We start from the raw sequence: 25,984 nt of genomic DNA on the forward strand, positions 1-25,984 counted from the left end.
CCCATCCACAGACCCAGCCCAGAATCACATGCACCGCCCTCTGGCCCCCCCACTCCCACCTGGCCCAGGACACTTCTGCCCAGCAGAACTAAAGTCCCCTTTCATAGCTTAGAAGAGTCAGGTCTATGTGCACTCAAGCAGCTGAGCTTGAGGGGACAGAAGAAAGAACAGGGCTTGGGGCAAATCCCTTCCCCATTTTCCTTCAACCTCTATGCCCAGCACCTGCTGCTTCTACTACCTAACACCCCCCTCCCGGTTACCCAAAGCTACTTGTCACTCAAGGCCCAGCTGAAGAGCTCTCCTCCAGGAAGCCTGCCGTGACTATCTGCGCTGTGAACTTATTCTGAGATCTTATCACACGCGTAGATAGGGCTGCCCAAAATGGCATTGCGTATGCGCTGTGTCCCACAGGGTAAACACAGGGGAGGGGCCAGGCTCTTTAGAGGTGAGGTAAACACAGGTCTTTAGAGGTGAGGTAAACACAGGTAAAGAGCCAGGCTCTTTAGAGGTGAGGGTTAATCCCCCTGGCTGAGGAAAACACTCCCCGCAAATACAAAGTCATGCAGGTACTAGGGCATCAGTCAGGGAATGTCCATTATCATAACTATAAAAAAGACCCCAATATTTAGAGAAGAACAAGCCCCAGACAAGTGCAGAGATTACAGAAGAAGGAAGGAATTATTTTCACCCGTAGGGAGAAGGGAACCGTTAAGAGAGGCTTCCTGGATTTTAGCAGACCAAAAGTAGCGAAGTGGCATGGAGGCAGGTTAGAGCAGGAGCAAAGGCAGAGGCTGGGAATTCCGGGAGGGGGTGGGGAAGGGCAAATGGCTTGACGTGCACCTGGGGGCCTAAGATACAAGAAGACAGCAGGCAGGGCCAGGTCAAGGGGAGGCCCTAGCTCCAAGGGGCTTGGCATTTCCAATGTAGGCGGTGGGACTGCGGGGTTGTTTTTTTTTTAATTTTTTCTTTAATGCTTATTTATTTTCGAGAGACAGAGCACGCGCAGGGGAGGGGCAGAGAGAGAGAGGGAGACGCAGAATCCAAAGCAGGCTCCAGGCTCTCATCTATCAGCACAGAGCTGGATGCGGGGCTCGAACCCACAAACCATGAGATCATGACCTGAGACGAAGTCAGTGCTTACCCGACTGAGCCACCCGGGTGACCCTGGGTTTTTTTTTAAGACAAGGAAGGAAAGGCCAGCTCACAGAAAACCACTCCCTAACAGAACAGCCAAGCTCCTGAAGCCTTGAATGCCAATGCCAAGCTGGGGGTTCCCACCCCTCCCGCCCAGAGGGAGCTGGCCAAGGGAAGAAGGGAGAGAAAGGAAGGGAAGCAGAGGCAGCACACTCTCCCCTCACCTGGCTGCGATGGTGGCCACGTTCTCCATCCAGGCCATGATCTGGCCCCCAAAGGTATTGCCTTGGTGATTGGCATGGGGGGGCAGCACCAGCTCCACGCTCTCCACGCGGGTCCTCTCGGCCGGCACCATGCAGCTGCAGTCTCTACTCTCCAGATCTGACCGGGAAGGACAGAGGGAGGGAGGTGGGAAGGGGAGAAGTTCCCAAGGGCAGACCCTCCCACTGGGCAAACGCAGGGGCCCCGCCACCAGCACGATCTCTGTCATCCAGATTCTTTTACTGGCTCAGCACCACGTGCGCTGGCCCTGGGTGAGGAACAGGAGGACACGGGACGGGGGAGAGGAGGCTGTCTCGGGGCAGTGGGCGGGACACCCACTTTGAGAGAAGACACACCTGGGTCTGAACCTCAGGTTCAGGTTGTGTGACCCGGGCCAGCCAAGTAAGCCTCTCTGAACCTGTGTCCTCAGCTGTGAAGGGGCAGATGTCAAACCCAGCCCATCAGGGTCATGCAGATGGAGTATGGTCGTGACCCGAGAGTGCTTGGCACCGCAGTCAGGAGACAGACTCTCAAAAGGATAGTTCTTCCCTCCCTCTGCCCCGACAGGCCCTGTCCCTCTGGGGCGATGGCATCAGGAGATCCTCAGCGGGAGAGGCCAGAGAGTGGGCAGGGCCCTGCGGGTCAGAGGAGCAGATACTGATACAATCCCCACCCGCCCAACTCAAAGAGGTGCCAGGGAGAGACTTGTCAGGGAGGGCCCATCAGAGAGGTGGCCTTTTGCTTGGCTTGCAGGCTGCTCCGAGATGCCACAGACAGGGAGGGGAGAGCTTGAGGGGGCCTGAGCCGAGGTCTGGAGACCGGGCAGGTAGGACAGTCCCAGGAAGCAATGAGGCCGTGGCTGGGTTGGAGCTGAGGGCAAGTAGGAGGACAGCACCAGGTGAAGCTGCATGGCCCGCCAAGGGCCCAGATGCCAGGCTAAGGCATCTGGACTAACCTTTGCATGGAAGGGCTATCAGGACAAGAGGGATTTAGGAGGGCTGCAGTGGATCGGTGGCCCTGGGGAATCTCAATGACAGTAGGAAGAGCTGGGAGCCCCCCGGCCCAAGCCATAGCCCCCAGACCTTGCATACATAAGGCACACAGAACTCAGAGCCCCTCTCACTGCTTGACTGAGGCAGCTGGTTGCACCTGCTCTCTTCCACCCTGGGCGGCTGGACCACTTTGAACTGTCCTATAATTAATTGCCTCCTTTAGGTTTCAAGGAAGACTCCACGTCCTAACGCTCTGGAGACTGGTGAGTGAATCCAAGGTTACCCCTCTGGGCCTTTGCCCAGCCTGTGTTCTCTGTCAGGAAAACCTTTCCCTATCTCTCCATCTGTCAAAATCCTCCTCGTCCACAGGGGATCTTTGTGTGCTGGTATAGAACAATCTCCAACATGTACTTTCAAGGGGAAGGAAGAAAGATACAGAACAGTATGTTCTGTATGTTCCCTTTTGGGTAAAAAGAGAGGGCTAAATAATACACAGCATGCTTAAATATGCAGGGAATCTTCTGGAAAGATCTCCCAAAATGAGTAACTGGAGGGAGCCTGGGTTCTGGGTGGGAGAGAGTCTTGCTTTTTATTCTATATTTATATCTATATGATTTATGTATATATGTGTATATATCTATGTGTGTATATCTATGTGTTCATATATATATGTGCTTTTTTAAAAAAAAAAAAAACCTACAGTCTTCAAGGCCACGCTCAACAGTACCTTCCCCAACACGTTTTGGATAACAAAGGGTTTTCCTGACGTCCTAATTCTATCTTCACGGCTCCCGGGAGCTGAGCAAGAGGCCCAAAAAGACCCTTCCCTGAAGCAGACTTTGAAGCAAGAGGGCCATCAGGACAGCGAGTGGACGTTCCAAGGAGACTCCCTTCCTCCCTCTGCCCACTGGGGGCCTGGGACAGAGGGGGCATGTAGCATGCCAGCTGCCCTCCCCACCCACGGCCGCTCACCATCCTGAATGACGCAGTTGGCCAGGAGGTCCTTGATGGTGTCCGCGTAGAGCAGCCGCATGCGCCGCCGTTCAGCCGCCACACTGTGCTCGGTCTTCTCCTCCTCCGTCTGCGGCGTGGTCTGCTTCAGCTTCACCTGCGGGCGGGGGTTGGCACGGGGGGTGCTCAGGACGGGTTTCCTGAAACAGCAGGAGTGCCTGTGCCCCAGCATCGTCACACACTTGGGGCGGCTGGATAGCTACAGGTCTTTGTGCCCTCTTTGTCCCCATCTTCCTGTTTCCGTGTTGACTGATATATCACTTTCACCCTCCAAATGCCCCAGTCCCATTTCTTGGGCAAAGGCATCCAAGACTAGGGGCATCTATAGGACGTGTGAGGGAATGATGAGGCCTGAAGAATCCCCGTGTGAGACACACAGGAGTAGGTGGGGAAGAGGAGAGAGGGAAGGTGCCTGGGGTCCGAACACAGGTAGGGGGAGCCGCCTCTGGGGGCTGTGGATTCCCTGAAGCACCCCCACCTGCACCCCTCGGTCAGTCCCCAGCCTCACCACCCTGGTCCTGGCCGGCCTTGACAAGCACCTGGGTGGTCCAGCCGCATTGTGCAGCCGGGGATAGCCCCCACCTTGGAGAGTTCCCGGTGGGCCACAAAGGTGGCCAAGGCCTTGCACACGTTCCACTGCTTCTCGGAGCACAGGTCCTCAGAGGCCACCTGGATGCCCACCTGGAGAGGAAGAAAGGGTGGGAGGAGTGAGGAGGAGAGAAACAGAGCTCCCGACCTGAGGTTCCATAGCTCAACGAGACAGGAAGTCCCACCCCAGGCCAGACCTCATATTCTTCTATCACTTACTGAGTCTAGACAGCCAGAAACCTGGGATAGGTTCTGATTCTACCCCTGGATCCCTGGAAAGCCTTGGGCAAGTCACTTCCCTTCTCCGGTCTTTGGCTTCCTCATTTATAAAATGGGAGTGAGCATGGGGACGCCTGGCTGGCTCAGCCGGTAGAGCATGTGACTCTTAATCTCGGGGTCATGAGTTCAAGCCCCACATTAGGCATGGAGCCTGCTTAAAATATGAATGAATGAATGAATGAATGAATGAATGAGGGAGTGAATGAATGCAATGGGAGTGAGCATACCTACCCTGACAGGGTTACAGAGGGAATGAAAATGAGACTGAACCTAGCAAAGGACTTAAAGTAGGTAAAACGTTAGCTACATTGAAAAGACAGACATCTGGGGGGCACCCAGGGCATACCCAGAGGCAGTCAGGACTCTGCTGCCCCAGCCTCAGTGGCCCAGCTGGGGGACATGGCCTGAGCCTGGCGTCCACAGGTGGGAAATACAGTCGCTGCCCCAGAGTTCACAGAGCCCTGTGCATCACTTAAGAACCCTGCAGCATAGGACTCATGTTCCCATTTCACAGATGGGGAGACAGAGGCTACGGGAGGTAAGCTAACGGACTGCAGTTCAGGCTCTCCCTACTCCAGTCCTGTTGCCTCCAGGGTCAGGCATGGCAGCTGCCTTCCCTGCTTTCCCGTGACCACCTGGCTGCTGAAGAGAGTCTTAGGTTAAGGGTGAAGACCAAGGAGACTGGAAGTCAGTCGCACATTGGAATCTACGTGACCTGGTGACCTGGGACAAGCCTCTTCCCCTCCCTGGGCCTCAGTTTCACTTCTGTGCTAGGGGGTGTTGGACAGGAAGATCCTTAGGATCCTCCCAGCCCTGCCAGCTGTTTCAAAACTCTGCTGCCTCGACCAGGGCTCTGTGGGTGTGGGTGTGGCCAGGCTGGGGGCTGAGTAGGGAGAAGAGGTAGAAAACCTACCCACCCACCTACCCACCCCTAGGCAGCACCCACCCCACACACCTCCATGCTAGAGTTGAAGGCCCGGTTCACCTTGGCCTTGATATTCACCACTTGTCCGACACTGGGGAGAGAAGCGCAGGAGGTGAGCCTTCCACTGGGGATAGAGTGAGGGAAGAGGGGCCCCAGATACTTGCAGGGCCTCTGCTGAAGGCAACTGGCAGAGAAATGTCATGGCTTACGGAGCATGGTCACATCGGCAATGTCACCGAGTCCTCAAAGCAAGCTGGCAAGATAGTGTTAGTACCTCGTTGTACAGGTGGGAGAATGGAAGCTGAGAGAGGGGGCGTGGTTTCACTCATCTCCCCCTTGTCCAGTGAATGCTCAAGCTTCTTTTTGCTTGTGGCTCCACAGTCCCCTCTTCAGGGAACCTGCCCCCACCCAAAGCCCAATATGGTTCATCCTCCCAACACTTCAACAGAGGGGGCCTCTGTCTCCCCCACAATCCTTAAGCTCCACTGGGGCAAGGATCACATCTGCTTTGCTCACCATTGACTTCAAGGCCTAGCACACCTCACAGGGTAGGTCCTCCACAGACAGTGGCCTACTGAATGAACGCATCCCACATCTGCTGAATGCCTACTATGCGCAAGGGACTATAAACAAGGGGTAGGAAGGAAAATGGAAACATTTCAAGAATGCTTATGATGTCCCAAGCATTACCTCATTAGAGTCTCCAAATAAGCTTGACAAGCTTACATTAGAGTGGATTGAACACCCGAGAGGGTAAGCCATTTGCCCAAGGTCACCCAGCTAAAAAGTGACAGAGTCAGGGTTCTAGACTGTTCTGTTGACTACACCGGCCCCACCTTTTCCAGGTGCAGTCTGTCCCTCTGGAATAATTCCCGTGTCCAGATGAACAGTCAGACTCCCTAGAGGGGCCACCTCACCTGCTCTGTGTCTAACCGGAGGCACAGAGTGTGCCCAGCTGATAGCCTATGAGGAGGAGGCAGAGGCTGGAGTGACCTTGAGCAAGTCCTTTCACCTCTCTGTGCCTGGGCCACAAACATGGACAGCACAGGGCTTATTTCTTTCCCAAAGGCACAGCCTCTTCCCCAAGGCTAGGAAGGGTCCCTTCCAAGGGGACTGCCTGTCAAGGGGTGGCAGTGGACAAGAGCCACAAAGGCCTGGGCTCCAGCCAAGCTCTACTGAGTCATGTGACCTGGGATGAGTCACTTTGCCTCTCTGAGCCTATCTCCTTGTCTGTAAAGTACAGAGAAGGTGTGACTACTGGGGGTCAGGCTAGAGGAGGTAAGACAGAGCCGGTGCTGGGAGCTCCGTGAATAACAGGAGCTCACGTGTGCCAAGGACTTGTCCATTTCTGTTCATGTTGTTAGCGGTCCTAACTGGTCCCCGTGGAAGGGACTGTCGTTTTTTGGAGATGCGTGCTGACATATGGAGGGATGAGTGTCATGATGTCTGCAACTTACTTTCAAATAGTTCAGAAAAAAACAGAGAGAAGTCTGTGTATTTACTTATCCATATATAGATAACGCATATGTAGCAAAAAATGTTAATTCTTGAATCTCGCTGGTGGTGATCACTGCACTATGCAACTTTTCTATAACTTTGAAAGTTTTCATTATAAGAAATTGGGAAAAAAAATTCCATGATCCCTGAAATAAAAATAACAGTCTATTTTCTGTGGTGCTAAAAAAAAGAGAGAGATTTGTGTCTCTTCTTCATCCCCCTCCTCCTCCTCCCCCTCCTATTCATCCTCCTCCTCTTTCCTCTCTTTCTCCTCCCCCCTCCTCCTCATCCCCCAACTACCCCCCTCCTCCCCCCTCCTCCATCTCCAAAGCCAAGCAGACACCCATTTGGACTCCTGAGCTTTTCTTCCTTCCTGACTCTCTTCCATCCCATAGCTCAAGCCAAAACCGGCTCCTGCCCCAGGGTCACTCCTTCCCCAGGGCCACTGCCCAACTTCCTCGGGGGCCACCTTAAGCCTCCAGCCCCCTAACACTCCCTCCAGGTGATCTTCACATCACAGAGGCAGCTCCCACAAACATGTCTGAGCCCCATTCAAGCCCTTCCCCAGGACCAATTTACTGTCAAGGGACAGAGGAGCATGTTAAATGACACCACAGTGATGCTAACAGCAAAACCCGGATGACGGAGAACTAAGAGGGCAGATGACCAGGAGAGAGATGGTGAGGGGACAGGGTGCTGGGGGGAGGCGTAGCACCTATAGATAAAAAAAAGACTTGAGGGACACAGCAATCAGTTGCAACCTTATTTGTATCTAGGCTTGGACAACAAAAATAACCGTAAAGCAAAACAAAATGAAAACAGGGGCGCCTGGGTGGCTCAGTTGGTTAAGACTTTGACTCTTGATTTCAGCTCAGGTCATGATCTCATGGTTTGTGAGATCAAGCTCCACATCAGGCTCTGCACGGACAGCACGGAGCCTGCTTGGGATTCTCTGTCTCTGCCCCGGGCTCCCTTGCACTCGCTTGCTCTGTCTCTCTCTCTCTCTCAAAATAAATAAAACTTTAAAAAATAGAATAATAGGGGTGCCTGGGTGGCTCAGTTGGTTGAGTGCCTGACTTCAGCTCGGGTCATGATCTGGCAGTTCCTGAGTTCGGGCCCCGCGTCGGGCTCCATGCTGACAGCCGGAGCCTGGGAGCCTGCTTTGGATTCTGTGTCTCCCTCTCTCTCTGCCCCTTCCCTGCTCACACTCTATCTCTCAACAATAAATAAATGTTAAAAGAAAAAAAATTTTTAATAGAATAATAAATTTTAAAAATGGAAAAAAACAAAAGCAGTTCCTACCACTTAGAGATACATTTTGAAATATTTTTAAATGGCAAAAACAAAAACAAACAAACAAACAAAACAACTTCTCCAGTTTCCTCAGGTGCAGCCAGGCCTCTCCTGACCACCAACCATGCTCCTGACCCCATCCCCAGCTTGCCCTCCTTCCCAGCATCCTCTCTGGCTTGCCCTTCCACCCACATCCTCCTCGGCCCAGACTCACCTTCACTCTCTGAGTCCTGTGGCGGGTCCACCCACCATGCATGCCCACTCCCCACCCCCAGCCCTCTCCTCCCTAGCTCCTCTGGGTGCCAGAACCTGCATTGGCAGCAGAGACCTAGAACTGGCCCAGACACAGAGCTCCCCTTGCCTTCTAAGTGTCCCTACATACAGTATTGATGGTACTGAGCCAGTTCAAACACCTCCTCCAGGAAGCCCCCCTTGACTACCCCCTATGCCATTACACTTGCCCCCAGACATACAGAAAATGCATCCCATTGGTTAAGAATAACAGTTCCAGGGTTCCTGGGTCCTCCACTAGCTACCCGGCCTTGAGCAAGTTATTTTGACTCTCTGTGCCTCAGTTTCCTAACCTGTAAAATGAGGATACTCATAGCCAGAACCGCACAACATTGTTCTGAGGATTAAATAGGTTAATGTATTAAAAAAGCATTACAAATGAAGCATCAAATTAGTTCATTCATAGTGACAAAGGTACAACACCAATTAAAATGTTAATAACAGGGGAACTGGCTGTAGGGTATATAGGAACTTTCTGTATGATCTTCTGAGCTACAACTTTTTTTTGTAAATCAAAAACTACTCTAGGGGCACCTGGGTGGCTCAGTCAGTTGAACAACCAACTCTTGATTTCAGCTCAGGTCATGATCTCATGGTTCATGGGATCAAGCCGTGTGTCAGGGTCTGTGCTGATGGCACGGAGCCTGCTTGGGGTTCTCTCCCTCCCTCCCTCTCACTCTCTGCTCCTCCCCCACTTGTGCACTCGCTCCCACTCTCTCTCAAAATAGATAAATAAGCACTTTTTTAAAAAACTACTCTAAAATAAAAGATATTTAGAGTATGACAAAGCACCCATGTGTCAGAGATCATGATTAGCATGGCACATACCCCTTGAATTCAAATTCTGTTTCTACACCTGCACAAATGGGAGCTCCTGGGGCACAGGGACCATGCTCCAGTTGACTTTGCATACCCGAAACCCAGCGTGGGCCTTGATCTGGAACAGGCGCAGGTAGTGACAAAGGACCGAATAAACGAAGACAGGAATTGGCCAAATTTTCTCCTTAACTCAACGTGCTGGTACCCAGAAAGCCCTGACTCAATCCTTGGCATTTGATGTCCTAGGCACTGATGGTGAGTTTCGGAGCAGGAGTGGAGGCCAAAACACCATATGCAGCCCCTGCAAGGCTGGGCTGAGGGCTTTGCATCAGTGTAGACAGTTTACTGGGGTTTTTTTTAATGTTTATTTATTTTTGAGAGAGAGAAGCAAGTATGAACGGCGGAGGGGCAGAGAGAGACACACACACAGAATCCAAAGCAGGCTCCAGGCTCTGAGCTGTTAGTACAGAGCCTGACACGGGGCTCGAACCCACGAACTGCAAGATCATGACTTGAGCTAAAGTTGGACACTTAACTGACTGAGCCACCTAGGTGCCCCAGTATAAACATTTTAAAAAGCAACTAGAAAACAAAACAAAACAAACTGCAATGTAGTGAACTCCTCATTCTTGGAGGCATGTAAGCGGAAGTTGAATGGCCCAAGTTTCTGACTCAGGCTTTTCCAAGGGACCTTGCCTAGGAAACATTCTACAAGTGACCAATGACCCATAGAGAATGTCCAAGTTCAAAAAGATATGCACGTTTAAGACTAATGGCTTCCATTCTGCAGATCAGAAAACTGAGGCCCAGAGAAAGAGACTGACCACCCCAAAGTCACACAGCACCCCATGATGCCGCCTCAGCAACGTCCAACTCCAAACCTGGCCGCGGGAACCCACCCCGCAGCACCCAACAGCAGCCCAGCTCCTAGCCCGTGCCTCTCCCAGAGCCCCTGCAGATGGGCCACTACCTGCTCTGCAAAGGCCCTCGGTCCGTCAAGTCAGGTTCCAGGGCTCTGCACGGCTCACAGGCTGACCAGGTGGGGAGAGGGAGGAGGAGCCCTGCGTTGGTGGTGGGCAGACCAGGGGGACCAAGCAGCAGGAGGGGCCACTTACCTGATGGTGTGCTCAAAATAGATATCGTCCATGGAGGCGGTGACGCAGGGGCAGCCAGCGTGCCTCTCGGCTGGCATCAGAAGAAAGCCGTGGGTTAGCATCATCCCCCTGTCACCAGGCCTCTGATCAAATGTCAGGCGGCCAGAGCTAAGGTTGTGCCTCCTTGCCCACACCCACCCTTCTCTCGTTTTCTTCACCTCGCTTACTGCACCCTGACCCTGCTTATCTATCCAGGTTTTGTCCATCTGGGGTCTCTCCCTTCTGCCAGACTGCAAGTTTCTTGAGGGCAAGGATTTTTGCCTGTCTTGTTCACTGAGGTGCCCCAGCCTGGGAACAGTGCCTGGCTCAGGAGACACTCCATGAGCAGCTGTTGAATGAATGAAAGATCACACTGGGCTATTCTAGTTCTCGGCCCGCTCAGGTGCCGTACCCCGGTCCAGTCACCTTCACCCACCTCTGTTTCCTTGCCCGAGTCATTCTTACTGGCAGGACTGCATTCACTACCTTAGTCCCTCCGGAATCCCTCCCCTGTCCCCAGGGCTGAGTCACGGCTTCTGGTCTGTTCTCCCACAGACCCGATTCTGCCTCTTTCCCAGTGCTGGGGGGCAGGTAGATCACCTATCTGTGCCCCTACTGGACGGTGAGCCCCCTGCGGGTGGGAGAGTACTCAGAGCTCAGTTCAGCTCCACTCAACTCAGCAAGGCGGGCAGCGGTGGCCTTTGCTCAGGGCACTCTCGGGCCAGTCTCGGAGCAGCCACATTTGAAGGTGCAGGGACAGAGCTGTGGAGGTCTGGGGGAGCGAGGGTGGGCCCCAGCTGAGCGTGGAGAAATTGGAGGGGGCATCTCAGGCGGCTGGAACAGTACGAGCAAAGGGCAGGACGAGGAAGGAGCACGGCGCTCGGGAGGGCCAGTGACCGCCTCTGATAATGGAAGCCTCCCCTCTGGGTGGTGGGGCCACCGGTGGGAGGACAGGTGCACCAAGCACGGGCTCACCGGACAGGCAGGCCGTGGTGTCAATCCACTTGAGCAGCTGCCCGACGCTCAGCTCGCCGCGCTGGTTGGTGTGGCAAGGCAGCACGAGCTGGCTCATCTGCACCTCGGTGGGGTTCCGGTACCCCTCGCCGCCCGCCATGGCACCGTCGTCTTTCTCTGCGTGCGAGGCTGACTTCCGGGACAGGCGGCTTGAGAACACGGAGGCAATGCCCTGGGAAGAGGTGGGGACGGGAGGTCAGCTCACTGCAGGATCTCCCGGGTCCGCCCGACCTGAGACCCGACTGCCACAGGGAGAGCAGACGGCGCCCCGGGGACACCTCCCGCCAGACCCCGACTCCAAGAGTGGCCACCACTCTCAGACCCCAGGAGGCTCGCTGGATGCCACTTCCACCCAGTTTCCTCTTGGCCAGCACCCCATGTTCACAGGACCTCGGACCTCGGGGAGGGGGAGGGAAATTCAGTCCTTCTCCCTCCAGCTCGTGGGCCAGTTGGTTCAAGGTCTGCCTCAGATTGACCTTCATTCTTGCAAGACTCCCCCTCTCTCTGCAGGGAGGCCTGGTGAGCCCTCTAGTAGTCAAGCCTGGGGATCTGTTGTCAATAAAGTAGTCCAAGAAGCAGCCGCCGTTTCGCCCCCAAAGGGCCCTTCCTCGGGCTCCTTCTTTCTGCAGACGACACCAAAGGCAGCACCCCCGTTGGGTGTCCCCCTGTCCCGAGCACTTGGCTTTATGACTAGGAGCGCTCACGCAGTCCCTGAGCAGCTGTCTGAACCAGGCCAGGGCCGCAGCAGCTTCCAGCTGGAGAAGCAGCCCAGAAAATCCTCAAACTCCTGAACTGAGGTGAAATTTCTGCCCAGGGCCTGGCTTGCCTCATTCCCTGGGCGGAAGGGGTAGACAAGCACCCGGCAGCGGCCTGGATGGGGTGGGCTGGGGAAGGGGGGGCCTCCCGTCTCTCTGGCCCGCTGTCCCTAAGAGGCCGTGAATGAGAGCTGGGGACACCTGCATGTGTGAGAAAAGTGACACAAGTTCCGATTCTCACGGCAATGACAACAGCCGCTGCCAATACTGATGTAGCGCTTACTAAGCGGCAAATACTCTCTTCTGAGCACTTTGCGTGTCCTGATTCCATTTTATTCATGCAAAAAAAAAAAAAAAAAAAAAAGCCTGAGGTAGGTTCACTGGTGCCCTCGCCTTACAGGTGATGAAATGGAGGTCCCAGTACGTGGCAAAGTCTGGCTGCGGCACAAGGTCTGGCTGCAAAGCCCGAGGTCCTACCCCCCACACTACACGGTCTGCTCCTGGGGCTGAGAAGAATCCAGGGCCCTGGGCCTGGACTCAGCAGCAACCAGTGCCATGACCCGACGCTGACCCTACCACAGACGCACAAGGGGTCAAGGACAGCTCTCGTGGTGGAGTCCGTGCTCCTTGAGTAACCTCCCCCACGAGGCTCCCGTAGCTAATTCAATACGTTCAAAGCACGCCAGGGTGACTCGTTCAAGGTCACTGACCCCCAAGGGGCAGAAGTGGGATTCAAACCAGGCCTGTCTGACCCAGAATAGCTTCTGGGTTCCCAGAGAGGCATCTTGTTCCCGAGAGCCCCTGGGTATGACCAACAGTGCCAGACTCCGATGGGAGAGAGGAGGGCAGCCCCAGCCCCAGCAGCCTGGGAAGAGGCCTGCAGGGTGCCAGTCTGCCAGGCTTGCAGGCTCCTGTCGGCGTCTGGCAGGCCACTGTGGTCCAAGCAGCAGGACCTGTCACCATGGTAACCACTGCCAAGGCATTTCCGGCCTGTTGTGCAGTGGGGGGGGGGGGGGGTGCGGCATGATGTGGCTGCCTTTCTGGGTGTGGGAGATGGCGGAGGGAGGAGGCAGACAGATTCCATTTACCCACGTTCTTCCCAAACCCATGCCACAACCAGGGGTTCTGGGCAGAACATTCCAGAAAGAAGTGAAAGAGCAAGTTAGGGAAATGGGGGAGGCAAGACGCAGAGGGTGAATGGTCAGAAGAAAGGGAGCAGACCATCGGGGGTTTCTGGGCAGTTCCAGGCATACACACGGGGAAGCCCTACACACTATGCCTCTGCTTTACAAACCTGTTTTCACATCTGCCACCTCACTGGATCCTCCCAAGGAAGGCAGAGGGTGAGGACTGCTGACCCCATTTTACAAAAGACGAAAGTGAGGACGGAAAAAGCCCTAGACCAGCGGTCCGGACACCTGAGTTCCAGTCCTCCCTCTGCTTCTCACCTGCTCGGTCTCCACTCCCACCAGCCTCCTATTTCCTATTCTATGAAAAAGAGTCCCTGCCCTCCCATTGAACTGTACATGCCTGGAGGCAGGATCTTGGCCTTGTTCAATCATTCATTCATTCACCAAGCATTTCTCCTTTACCTTGGACCTAACATTGAGAGAACAAAGATAAACTGGTCCATTCCCTTTGAGAAGCTCCTGCTGAGTGCTTACGCTTAGAAGGTCCCTGCACACAGTAGGCCCTCACCAAAGGTTTGTGGAGGGACGATCAGAGGCAGACTTGAGTTCAAATCCTAGCCCTGTCCCTCTGGTGCTATGTGATTCCGGATTAAGTCCCCTTCCCTTCTGAACCTCATCTGTGACTCGCTGGGCAGGCAGAGGCAGGGGAAGATTGCCAATCCCTAAGGTACCCCCAGTTCTGGTTTCAGGATTCCGGACTCTAACCCCGCAGGGTTCTAGCATGTCCAGCTGACATTTCCATTGAAATGGAAGCTGAGAAGTCCTGTCACCCTGTCAGACAGGAAACAGCGTGATCTTCTGATCAGGGCTGAGCTCCCAGGCAAACTGAGGGCCAAGACCTGCTGTGGCTGTCCCCCTGTCTCTTCAAAGAGAGGGGCCCAGGGGCGCCTGGGTGGCGCAGTCGGTTAAGCGTCTGACTTCAGCCGGGTCACGATCTCGCGGTCCGGGAGTTCGAGCCCCGCGTCGGGCTCTGGGCTGATGGCTCGGAGCCTGGAGCCTGTTTCCGATTCTGTGTCTCCCTCTCTCTCTGCCCCTCCCCCGTTCATGCTGTGTCTCTCTCTGTCCCAAAAATAAATAAACGTTGAAAAAAAAAAAAAAATCAAAGAGAGGGGCCCAGAGCCCCTGGGCTGGAGCACGAGTAGAAGGGACAGAGTAGCACTGGCGGGCCCAGGCACAGCCTCTCAGACTCCAACTCCTTCTTTGGCTCTAAGGCAGTCTGCCCACACCATGGCAGGCCAGGCTGGCCCTCCTCCTATCCCAAGGTGGGCAGGCAGCCAGCCTGGGTGACAGGGGCGTGTGCAGCCCAGACAAGCTCTGGCCAATGGGGCCCCAGAGCCAGGCCACTCCTCCCAGGCCCAGTCACGGGAGAGCAGAGGCCCTGGATGGAGTCAGGGACTGCAGCAGCCAGGCAGGCTGAGCCAAGACAGCTGACAGGGAGGGCAGAGCCTGCTACGAAGGTGGAGAGGGCACCCGGGGGTCAGAGATGTACCCTCTCAGATGGCAGATGTGCCTGCGGCTGGCCCAGACCACAGCAGACCTGGCCAGATTTGGTCATCCCAGACTAGGTCTCAGCTGGCTACACCATGGGCTCTGCGTCCCTCCTCCCGGGCCACAGGAGGCATCCCGTGGCATCCGTGTCACAGACCTGCTGCGTCAGAGTAGGAGAGGCCACTTTGCCCAATCCCTTTGCAGCTGAGGAGACTGACACACACAGAGGGACAGGCTGGTCCAGGGTCATAGAGCTGAGGAGCCAGGATGAGCCCCCCTGGGCCAGGGCTCCTTCTAGACAATTTGACAATAACCCCACACAAACAGACGACCTCGATGTCCTCTCTCTCCTAAGTACCAAGTCCCAGTGACCTGCCTTCCCTAAACTCTCAGGCTCCCCCTCTGCCCTGACAGCTCAGGCCCTGGCTAGGAACTGCCCGCTCACTAGACTGTCTCCACAGCCTGTCCCCAGGCCTCCAGTCTCTCCACCTCCTTCTAGCTTCCACAAGCACCAGAAGGATCTTCCCAAACAGCAAATCCACCAACATGACAACCATAATTTTCTGTACCCTGTCTTGCAGGACCACTAGGTCTGGCCTTTACAGCCCCACCCACCCATGCACCCACCCCCATCCCCCACATACTGTGGGACTTCATTCTGTCCCTTAGGACCACACAGACCTCTCTGAAGAGCAAGCCAGACCAGACACCTCCCCTGCTCAAGACTCCTCAATGGCTCCCTACTGCTCTCAGGATGAAGCTCCTGCCAGGGCCCCCAGCAGCTGCTCTCCCAAGGTCTAGACCACATGCCATTCCTCAGAGCACCACTCTTACCCAGTTCCTTTCCCCACCATGTGGGTGTTGCTTCTGCCTAGGATCCCTTTATCTGCCCTGTGTGCTGGGTAAGCTCTTCCTCCTCCCTCTTCAAGCCCCCACCACCTCTTCCACAAAGAAAGTTGGGGCCTCCCTGGCCCCACAGCCTCGTCTGTCTCCATCACAGCCCCAACCAAACTGTGTAGTCACTGTTTTGACAGCCACCCCCCTCATCAGATAGGCATTCCCTTGGGACAGGGACAGACTCAGTCCTACCACAGAGCAGGTGCCGAATAAAACCTACAGAAGAGGAAAAGGAAGGAAAATGCTGGTGACAGAGCGGTCCCAGAGCTGAGATGTGAAGACAGGATGGTTTAAGGGGCAGAAAGGACACGAAGGGGGAACAGAAGAACAGTGGCTCAGGGGATGGGACCAGGAGGGCAAAAAGAAGCAGGTAGGAAAGTACTAGGTACCTGTGTGGGTGGAGTCAGAGGGAGAGGGGCCAAGGAGTCTCTGGAAACCGGGGAAAAACTCCCAGAGAAGGTTGTGACTTACAGTGATGAGGCAGGAAACAAGACCAGTGAGGGAGATCTTAGTGCCTTCAGGAACCATCCGGAACAGGCCTAGAGCAGAGGAGACCCACCTATCCTGGCAGGGAAGAGCAGGCTTGTGTGACCTCTCAACCGACCCACCATGACACGAGACTGTACACAGGCCACCGGGGTCCGTCTGGCCTGAGTTCAAGTCTGATTCCACAACTAACTCATGTGACCTTGGGCAAGCTGCCCAACCTCCGTGGGCCTCAGTTTCCTCGGCTGGAAGAATGGGATTATAACATGCACTTCATTGGTACGTATGTCATTGTGAGGATGAAATGAAACGAGATTAAGTGTTTAAGGCTGTACGTACCACACCCCCACCCCCGCCCCCCCCCCCCCCCGTTATGACCAACATTTATTGAGCACTTACTGTTAGCATTATAAAGCTGAGTTGGGGCTTTCCACAGAAATATAGCTGGGAGAGACCCAAACATAGTTCACACTGACTGTTTACCTAGTACTCTCTCGTCTGAGTTCACCAGAACATCAGGGCAACCCTGTGAGGGGTTGTTAGCCCCTTTGAGAGGTTTGGTGAGAATTCAAAAAGCCAGTGACAGCGGAACAGACATTCAGGCCTGTGTAGGAGACTGCAAAGCCCATGTTCCTCCCTCTCCACTTCCTGAGGGGGTGGGGACCAGAAGGCAGGCCCCAGGGGGGCAGGGAGAAGCAGCCTTTGGCCCACCCTAGGGAGCCACCGGCCAGGCCTCATGAAAGGCCTGATTGTCTGAGCCAGGCCACTCCGAGCAGTGTGAGGAAGCCATACAAACTAGACGCCCTGTCTGCACAAAGCGGGAATCCAGCCTCTCAGAGAAACAGGGTGGCCTCCTGGAGGTTTCCCACTAGCAAAGCGGCAACATTTGTCAACATCCTAAATTCCGCCTCGGGCCTATTCCCCCATCTTCCTCCCAAAAAAGGCTCTGAGGCAGCCTGCACACGCACAGCACACAGACCCCACAGGCACCCAGAGCTGAAATGCAAACAAAGCTACGGAACCAAATAAGGGAAGAGAGGATTATGTTAGGAATCCAGTTGCACAAAGATGCCGCCAGAGAGAATTGCATTTCACCTTGAGATTCCCAGCAGACATAAAAAAGGCGAAAAGGGGTAGCAGTGGGTACCAAACTCATAGAGTTAAAAGCAGAGAGCTCCCATCCACGAAACCAGCTTCAGGGCCGGGAGGAGGACACCAGAGGGCTGTCCCGTCGGCTTCTGATTGTCATATAACGTGAGATCATATCTTCATTCTATAGGATAAAACAATGGTCCCCAGTGCCCTCTACAAACATCCTCATTCTGCCTCTGGCCACAGGCTGTGTTGGCACTTGACATTTTTTCACGATTATGGGGTGGGAAAAGTAGAACATGAGACCAACATTTTGTGTTAAGCGTCTCCTATACCAGCCCCTTGCTTAACATTTACTGAACACCTGCTGTGCATCATGTTCTATGCTGAGAAATTTCATATGTGTTATCTCAGTAATTTTTACATCTGCCCCGTGAGGCATTATTGTTCTACCCATTTTACTGATGAGCAAACTCAGATACCTTGTTTCTGAGCAAGCCGAAGTCCACTTACATCTCTACAGAATTTCTACAGATTTTTCAAGGGCCTTGGAGACGGGGCAGATGGAAGAGATTCTTCCAGTCTGACACTCAGCGAGAGGAAGCAAATGACTCCAAACATGCAACCAGTCAGTGACCAAAAAGAGTAGAGGCCAGGACCCTGAGTCTCCGTCCAGAGCCCAGAGTCTGGCACAGGCTGATCAGGCACTGGGCTTCCCCCTTCTTCTGACAGCCAGCTCTTATGCTCTCCCAGTATGAAAGAGGGGGACGGGAGGGCCACCAACCTTCTAATCCTGCCCTACACCCCCACTCTGACAAGGAAGGGAGGTGGGGTATGGGGTACAATTGAAACTCTGAGCTAAGGACAAGCTTTCCTCAGGGTAGCCCCATCCTTCCAGAAGTAGAGCTTCATGGGACATGGGACAAAACTGAACATCAATGGAACTTTTATCAGTTCCTCATCCCCAGAAGACCTTGGGCAATTATTTTACCTCTCCACGTGTCAGTTTCCTCATCTGCCTAATGGGGATAATAAAAGAACCTGAAGTTATAGTGAGGATTATAAGACAGTGAGCCCACTAGAATGGCTATAACCAAAATCATGGACAGTAACAAGTGTTGGCAAGGATGTGGAGAAAACAGAACCCCTGCCCATTGCTGGGGGGAATATAAAATGTTTGACCCACCATAGAAAACGGTTTGGCAGGTCCTCAAAAAGCTGAGCATAGAAACACCATATAACTTTGCCATTCCATTCCTAGGTATATACCCAACGGCACTGAAAACAAGGCCTCAAACAAATACACATACACACATGTTCATAGCAGCACTATTCATAACAGCCAAGAGGTGGAAAGCATCCAAATGTCCGTCAATGGATAAATGGATAGACAAACTGTGGTATATCCATATAACACAGCATTAGTCAGTAATGAAAAGGAATGATCGATACATAAAACGTGGATGAATTTCAAAGCCTCATGCTAAGTGAAACGAGCCAGATGCAAAAGGTCACACAGTGAATGGTTCCATTTATATGAACTCCCCAGTACAGATAAGCCCATGGAGACAGAAAGCAGATTGGTGGTCACCAGGGTCCTCCTGTCCCCAGGAGGAAAGGGGAGACACTTCTTAAAAGTTAAGGGGCTTCACTTTGAAGTGATGGAAAGGTTGGAACTAGATAGACGTAGTGGGTGTACTAAGTTCCACTGCACTGTACTTGAAAATGGTTGGGGCGCCTGGGTGGCTCAGTCGGTTAAGTGGCCAACTTTGGCTCAGGTCATGATCTCGTGGCCCGTGAGTTCGAGCCCCGCGTCAGGCTCTGTGCTAACAGCTCAAAACCTGGAACCTGTTTCAGATTCTGTGTCTCCCTCTCTCTGACCCTCCCCTGTTCATGCCCTGTCTCTCCCTATCTTAAAAATAAAACGTTAAAAAAAAAAAAAAAGAAAATGGTTAATTACGTTATGTGTATTTCACCTTGATAAATTAATATCATTTTTTAACTCTTAAGAGTAACCATTTTAGGGGCGCCTGGGTGGCGCAGTTGGTTAAGCGTCCGACTTCAGCCAGGTCACGATCTCGCGGTCCGTGAGTTCGAGCCCCGCGTCGGGCTCTGGGCTGATGGCTCGGAGCCTGGAGCCTGTTTCCGATTCTGTGTCTCCCTCTCTCTCTGCCCCTCCCCCGTTCATGCTCTGTCTCTCTCTGTCCCAAAAATAAATTAAAAAAAAAAAAAAAAAGTTGAAAAAAAAAAAAAGAGTAACCATTTTATTTTATTTTTTTTTTTCCAACGTTTATTTATTTTTGGGACAGAGAGAGAGACAGAGCATGAACGGGGGAGGGGCAGAGAGAGAGGGAGACACAGAATCGGAAGCAGGCTCCAGGCTCTGAGCCATCAGCCCAGAGCCTGACGCGGGGCTCGAACTCACGGACCGCGAGATCGTGACCTGGCTGAAGTCGGATGTTTAACCGACTGCGCCACCCAGGCGCCCCTAGAGTAACCATTTTAGACAAATAATAGGGAAGTCTGCTAATTTAACTTAAATTAAATATAAAATGTCAAATGCATTTTTTTAAAAAAGATACTGGAAGCAAGAGTGTTTAGCATGGTAAAAATGTTAGGTTTCATGATTAGCTGTCTAGGTCTCAGTTTGCTCATCTGTCAAGTGGGACATTTAACTAGACAGTCTCCAAGACTCTTTTTAACCATGAAGGGTTTGGCATACAGGAAGAACTCCTTACCAAGGCCCATGAGGCCCCGCAGAGGGGCTTGTCACACCTCCCACCACAGGGCCTTTGCTTATGCTGGTCCCTCTCTCTAGAGTGCTCTTCACCTCTGCAAAACCTATTCACCCCTCGTGTCCATCACCTCTTCCCCACTCTCATGATCCTGACACCACGTACCTCCCCTCTCTAATACTCTCCACTCCAACAACATTCAGTGCACCGTGGGAGTATTTGGGTGGCCTAGACCAGAAGACACAACAGGCAGGAGCCCTGTCTTTCTCCTCCTGGAGTCCACAGGGCCCAGCACAGCACCTGGCTCACTGTGGACCAAGTGAATGAGTTTGTTCAGTGGGTCCCCAACCTCCACTAGTGTCACCCCATGTAGACACTCACCCCAGGGAGAATGCCGGCCATGAGGTCAGGTGAGGTTCCCCACTAGAGACCCCACTCCTACTCCTGCACCCTCACCCCATTCTAGAACAGAGAGCCTAAACACCACCTGCCTCCCTCCACCCCCAAGGGTAAAAATAACCTTGTCTGAAATCTGACACCTACCCTCAGCCAGGTCATCTTGAAAACTCCCCCTGTCCCACTGAGAAGCCTGCCAGGGGCCAGACGGGGTGAGGAGGGCATTTTCTGAATGCTTTCCCATTCATACCTCATATTTGAGGCATTGTCCCTGGGAAGGTACACAGGGGACCTGAGCCTGGAGAAGTCCCAAGTCCTGTCCAAGGTCCCCCAGCTCTGAAGCACAGAGTGCTGGCCTCTAGCCTCCATCTGTACCACAGCCCCTTCATCCACTGTGAGGGTGAGAAGGGCTTTGGAGATGGATTACAAACTGCTTGCTTGTGTGGACGGGGAAACAGGCATGGGCGGCTCTCTGTCCAAAGGCCTTCAGAGTCAGGCAGACCTTGGGTAAGCTATTGAGAAATTGTTTCCTCCTTGGGGGGAAGAAAAAAACCAAATACCCCCACCCCATCTGCATCCAAGAGTAGCGTGAGAATTAAGGGAGGTCCCCAAACCAAAGGCATCCGGCTAACTGTGAAGTGCTGTGCACATGTGAGGGGGCAGTTGGCTGTCAGCGGCCTTGGTTTCTCACTTTGGGGAAATGGAACCATGGGGAGCGGAGACAGCATGGGACAGTGGGTTCCGGAGGTGGGCAGAATACACGTGAATCCCAGACCTGCCCTCAGAAGCGCAGGGGCCCCAGGCAACTTGCTTCCCCTCCTCCCGGTTCAAGGGCAAGGCACCCCCACGCACCCCTCCCTCTCTGTAAAGGAGTACTTTGCAGCCTGTCCTGAGGTGAAAAGGAGGGAGCAGATGGCAGGTGCTTGGTAAATGGTAGTGGTTCGCTTCTTGTGAGTCGGAGGGGGGCCTGCCGGAGTGGGCCTCGTCCTCCCGGAGCCAAGGTCTAGATGGCAAGTCGCACGGAACAAGGGGATACACTGAGGGAGCTTGTGTGGAAGCTGGAGGACGAGGGACTGGCTGCGTGTGGCCCCCCTGCAAGGACCCTCACGCCCACCCCTCTGTACTGTCTGGGCCCTGCCCTGGCAGTGTGCCCCCCGACGAAGGACCCATGGCCTGGGAGCACAGTTTTTCATTTCTCTGGCCCCACCTTCCTCATTTATAAAATTGCAGAGGAGACTGAGAGCAGTCACCCTCCCACTTTCAATGTTTATTTATTTTTGAGAGACAGAGAGACAGAGCACAAGCAGGGAGGGGCAGAGAGAGAGGGAGACACAGAATCCAAAGCAGACTCCAGGCTCTGAGCTGTCAGCACGGAGCCCGACGCGGGGCTCGAACCCACAAACCAGGAGATCACGACCTGAGCCGAAGACCGACGCTCAACTGACTGAGCCACCCAGGAGCCCCTCCCACCTTCCTTAAATATTTACCATATGCCAGGTACTGTGCTGTATGCACCATCTCATTTCATCTTCACACACAGCTCTGTTATCCACTGTTGTTCTCTCCATCTTGCAGATGGGAAAATAGAGGCTTGGTAAGGGCAGAGTTGGGGCTGGAACTCAAGTCTGTTTGACTCAAAGGCCGAGGCTGCTCGGCCACTCTCGTCTTACTGCTGCATCCCACACGTTTGTGCCACAGTCGAGGGCCCTTCCAAGACACACACACACACACACACACACACACACACACACGCACGCGCGCATGCGTGCTCTCCTCCCCTCACTGCAGGCAACAGCGATGGTAATCACTACCAGTTCCCCTGCCCTGTCTGGGATCAAAGCACTTGTCCCACGGATGCTCAAGGCCCAGCAGCCTGTGAGGGAGGGAGGTGGCCACCACCGGTGAGGAACCCGCAAGCTCTCAGAGCTGAACACTGTACTCTGTGAATCCTCAGATCTCAGGACACTTGGTGTTGGCTCGACTACCTCTCTCGGGTCCAAGAGTCTCAGCTACCGCACGTCTCGGCGGGGGTCCAGCATGAGCTTGCTCACTCCCAGAGACGGGGGGCTCACTCCTTTCTGACATACACCCTTCCACTGAGGAGTGGGCCTGCCTGTCGGAGCTCTTCTGTGCCCCCCACACCACTCACTGCTGCTTCCCTGACGCTCCCCGCCTTGGGGCTGTTTGCTACCCCCTTCCGCCTACCTCCAGTAAACCCCGGAAAGAGGTAGGAGGGATCTGAACACAGGCAATCTGACCCCCAGCGCGATCGGCCCCCACTGTGTGGCCCTCCAGGGGAGACAAGTCTGATAGTAGCCAGCCAGAAACCCACATTCACGGGCAACACCCCCATGCTGGAGCCCGTGGCAGTGAGGTGGGCTCTGTGGGGACTATGAGAGAAAGCCCAGCCTCTCCCCTCATCACAGCCCTGCCTGTGCTCCCTGACAGAGAGCCAAAACTGCCACCAGACCTGCCTCTGGTGACCATGGCAACAGGCACCCAAGATCCTGCGAGCAAGCCCTTTCACCTGACCCCAAGCCCCTCCAGGATGGCAAAGGAGAGAGGGAGAAAGAGCCAGAAGGGAGAAGTGGGGAGAAGAGAGATTACAGAGAGAGAAGGAGGAAAAGGTGGTAAGAGAGAGAGAGAGAATAAGAAACCACGGGGTCACAGCACAGAGGCTGGGAGGGAAGAGAGCAGCAAGGAGAAGCAAGGAGACAGATAGAGGCACTCAGCAGAGGGAGAAGTAAAGAGGCAGGAAGGCGCCCCCTCCCAACTCCCCTGCTGCACACATTCCTCAGGCCTCAGCTGCTCTCAGCCCTGCTGGAGGGATTCTGGCCCCGGGCTGGGACTTCCCAGCCCAGGAAGCTGGCAGCCCAAGGCCCCTCTGAGGCCCCAGCTCCTTCTCCAGCCCCTGCGGGCCCCTCGTGCAAGGGATAGGGTCCTGTCCCTCCAGCAGGTGGGGCCCCTTCTCCCACCCTCAGCAGGAGGCCCCCCGGTGCTCCCCAGTTCTCCTGCCTGCCCCGGGGCCCACCTTTCACAGAGCACACCAACGTTTTCTTCCCTAAAGTGTTCAAGAAACCATCCCTAAGCAGAGTGAGTGGCCTGAGTGAGAGCTCTGACGTTATCTATGGACGCGTTCCTTACACCGGCAAGGCGTGAACCAGGCCTCAGAACAGGCCTAGCAAAGGAACACCAACCTCAAGGGGCTGCTTCTAAGGCCCCGAGTCGCCAGGCCGAAGGGGTAGAGACCCAGAGCTGGGCCTGGACTCTGGCAGAGGCTGCTGTGCTGAACAGGTGCACCAATGGTTCTCTCCAGGCACTCACCACACTCCAGAACCTTCCCTCAGCCCCAAGTTCTCCAGCTGCAAGATGGCCTTCTCATATCTGTCCCCACATGCCCTACACTGTCTCAGAGGAATTCGAGAAAGGTTTGTTGAGGAAACAATGAGCAGGACAGAGAGAAGGAAACAAACAAGGGGCTAGCGGGAGGGCCGGAGCAAGGTCCAGTGGACAGAAGCTGTTAGAACCCTGGCCCCTCCTCAGTCTCCCTGGATAACCTTAAGCCATTTACTTCGAGCCACAGGAATAGACACATTCTGTGCATTTTGCGTTTGCACAGACCCAGAACATTGTAAATGCTCAATAAAAATGTGGAAATGTGTTAAATTAAACCTGGAGGTATCTCCAATGGAGTGTCACATTTGTCTGGTCCGTTCAACATTTGACCAAATGGCTGTAACGAAGACAAACCCAGTCACAGATGGCCACCTAAAAGGCTGTAACATACAAACATAAAACCAAGCAGATGAAATGAACGAGATTCGTGGTATCTGCCTGCATTTAAGTTTTTCTGTCGCTCTTTAAGTTATGTGGCTGCTGGGGTGGCTCTAGCTTGATGGCCGTGTCCTCACGATTTCATCCGTCTACAACAGTGACAATTGCTGCTGAAGGCCTCTGCTGTGGTGACGGTGGAAGGTGGGGATGTGTTTAGGGCAGGGGATTCTGTGACAGGAAGGAGGCAGCCTCCAGCAGGGTGAGACCCAGCCCTGGGAGGGGGAGTCCAGGGGAGGGGTGGCATGGGAGGACAACCAGGCAGGAGGGGGACAGCAAGGAGGCTGTATTACATGTGGCCTGGTGACGGGCTTCAGGCTACAAACCTGAGGGCTGGCCAGGTCAGAAGACAGGAGGGTCTCAGTAAAATACAAAACTAAGACCAGGGACACCCAGCTGGCTCAGCTGGTAGAGCATGTGACTCTTGATCTTGGAGTCATGAGTTTGAGCCCCACATTGGGTATAGAGATTACTTAAAAAATAAAATCTAAACACACACACACACACACACACACACACACACACACACACACAAGACCAAACAGGGGTGCACAAGGTTAGAAAGAGGCCAATTCTGGCTGCGGATCAACATCAATCTTTTTTAAAACTCCCATTCATCCCTTCAAGATGCTGGGAATACAACATTAAACATGTTCTCTAACGGACAGACGATAAACAAGCAAAGGAACATGATCATTTTAGAGAGTAAAAAGTGCTAAAAGAAACAATGGATGAGATGAAGACAGAAAGGGGTGGACGAGGAGATCTAATTTGAGCTAGGTACTCAGGGAGGCTTCGTGGCCCAGATCCAAATGAATGACGAGCGGGAGTGATCATGCAAGGCTCTGGAGGCACAGCGTTCCAAGCAGGGGAACAGAGGGTGCAAAGATCCCAAGGAAGAACAGGGACAAGCTTGGTTGCCAGAGGAACAGCAGGGCGGCCAGTCTCAGCGAGGCCCAGTCCTCTGGCCATTCCTACCCCGGGACCAGATACCAGTGCTGCCATCTTGGATTCCCAAGGCCAGCCCATCCACCAGCTGAATACCACCAAGTAACCTCCACCAACACCCAGCCAAGCCCTGCCCAAATTCCTGACCCACAAAATCTCAAGATGCAATAAAACGGGTCTCGTTTGAAGCCACTAGGTGTGGGGGTAGTTTGCCACACAGCCACAGTAAGTAGGACAGACATCATCCAAGGAGAGAGCAAGGACAGAGCTATTTAGAAGTCGGTGGGAGGGAGCAGCGTGCAGAGGGGACCACAGGGACCCTGGGTGAGCTGCAAAGACACCAGGAGAGGGTGGGTCTCCAGGGGGGGTGCCTCTTGGAGCGGGGTGCTGAGCTGTCCCAGCAGGTGAGCAGAGAAGCTATAAGGGGGCAGAGGGAGGGCGAGGACAGGAGTCACGGACTAGGGACAGGATGAAAGGTAGAGAAGTGGAAGCAGGGACCACAGAAAACTCTTGCAGAGGTTTTTCTAGGACAGGGGAGCAAAGAAACCAGAAAGTAGTTGGAAGGGGAGGGACATGGGTAGAGGGGAGGGATCTTGTTTGGCTTAGAGGCTAGGAGGTACTGGGGTCTCATCTAGATGCTGATGGGACACAGCCAGGAGGAGAGGGATTTCTCTGAGCCAATGAGCTGCTAACAGACAGGCTGTCCAAGAATTGCCCTCTCAGGAGCTTGAAGATCCCATTTTAGAAATCTATGGCTGCCATCTATTATGTCCCTACTGTGTGCCAGGCCTAGTCCTTGTGGGTCCTTGAATCTCCACTCCGTTCTGAAGCAGGAGTCCTCATTCATAGTTGAGGAAAAGGAAACTCGGGGAATATGGAAAGATCCACCCAAGGACACATGGCCAGTAAAAGGCAGAGGGGAGAGGAAC

At 53.9% G+C, this 25,984-nt stretch overlaps 1 protein-coding gene across 1 annotated transcript in view; it reads right to left on the reverse strand.

Moving 5' to 3' along the window:
• Positions 1 to 25,984, reverse strand: part of ACOT11 (acyl-CoA thioesterase 11) — a 152,016-nt gene that overhangs the window by 13,306 nt on the left and 112,726 nt on the right. Inside the window, exons 3-8 of the mRNA XM_047082351.1 lie at positions 11,199 to 11,409; positions 10,206 to 10,275; positions 5,221 to 5,281; positions 3,981 to 4,079; positions 3,360 to 3,495; positions 1,359 to 1,515 (exon numbers count right to left, since the gene is read on the reverse strand). Of these exons, the coding sequence (XP_046938307.1) occupies positions 1,359 to 1,515; positions 3,360 to 3,495; positions 3,981 to 4,079; positions 5,221 to 5,281; positions 10,206 to 10,275; positions 11,199 to 11,409 (734 nt within the window). The remainder of the gene's footprint in view (positions 1 to 1,358; positions 1,516 to 3,359; positions 3,496 to 3,980; positions 4,080 to 5,220; positions 5,282 to 10,205; positions 10,276 to 11,198; positions 11,410 to 25,984) is intronic.

This window comes from Lynx rufus, unplaced genomic scaffold, assembly GCF_022079265.1.
Source record: "Lynx rufus isolate CCGP_SWC_20201006 ecotype Redwood Valley unplaced genomic scaffold, mLynRuf1.p SCAF_2, whole genome shotgun sequence".
In the NCBI taxonomy this organism is placed as follows: Eukaryota; Metazoa; Chordata; class Mammalia; order Carnivora; family Felidae; genus Lynx; species Lynx rufus.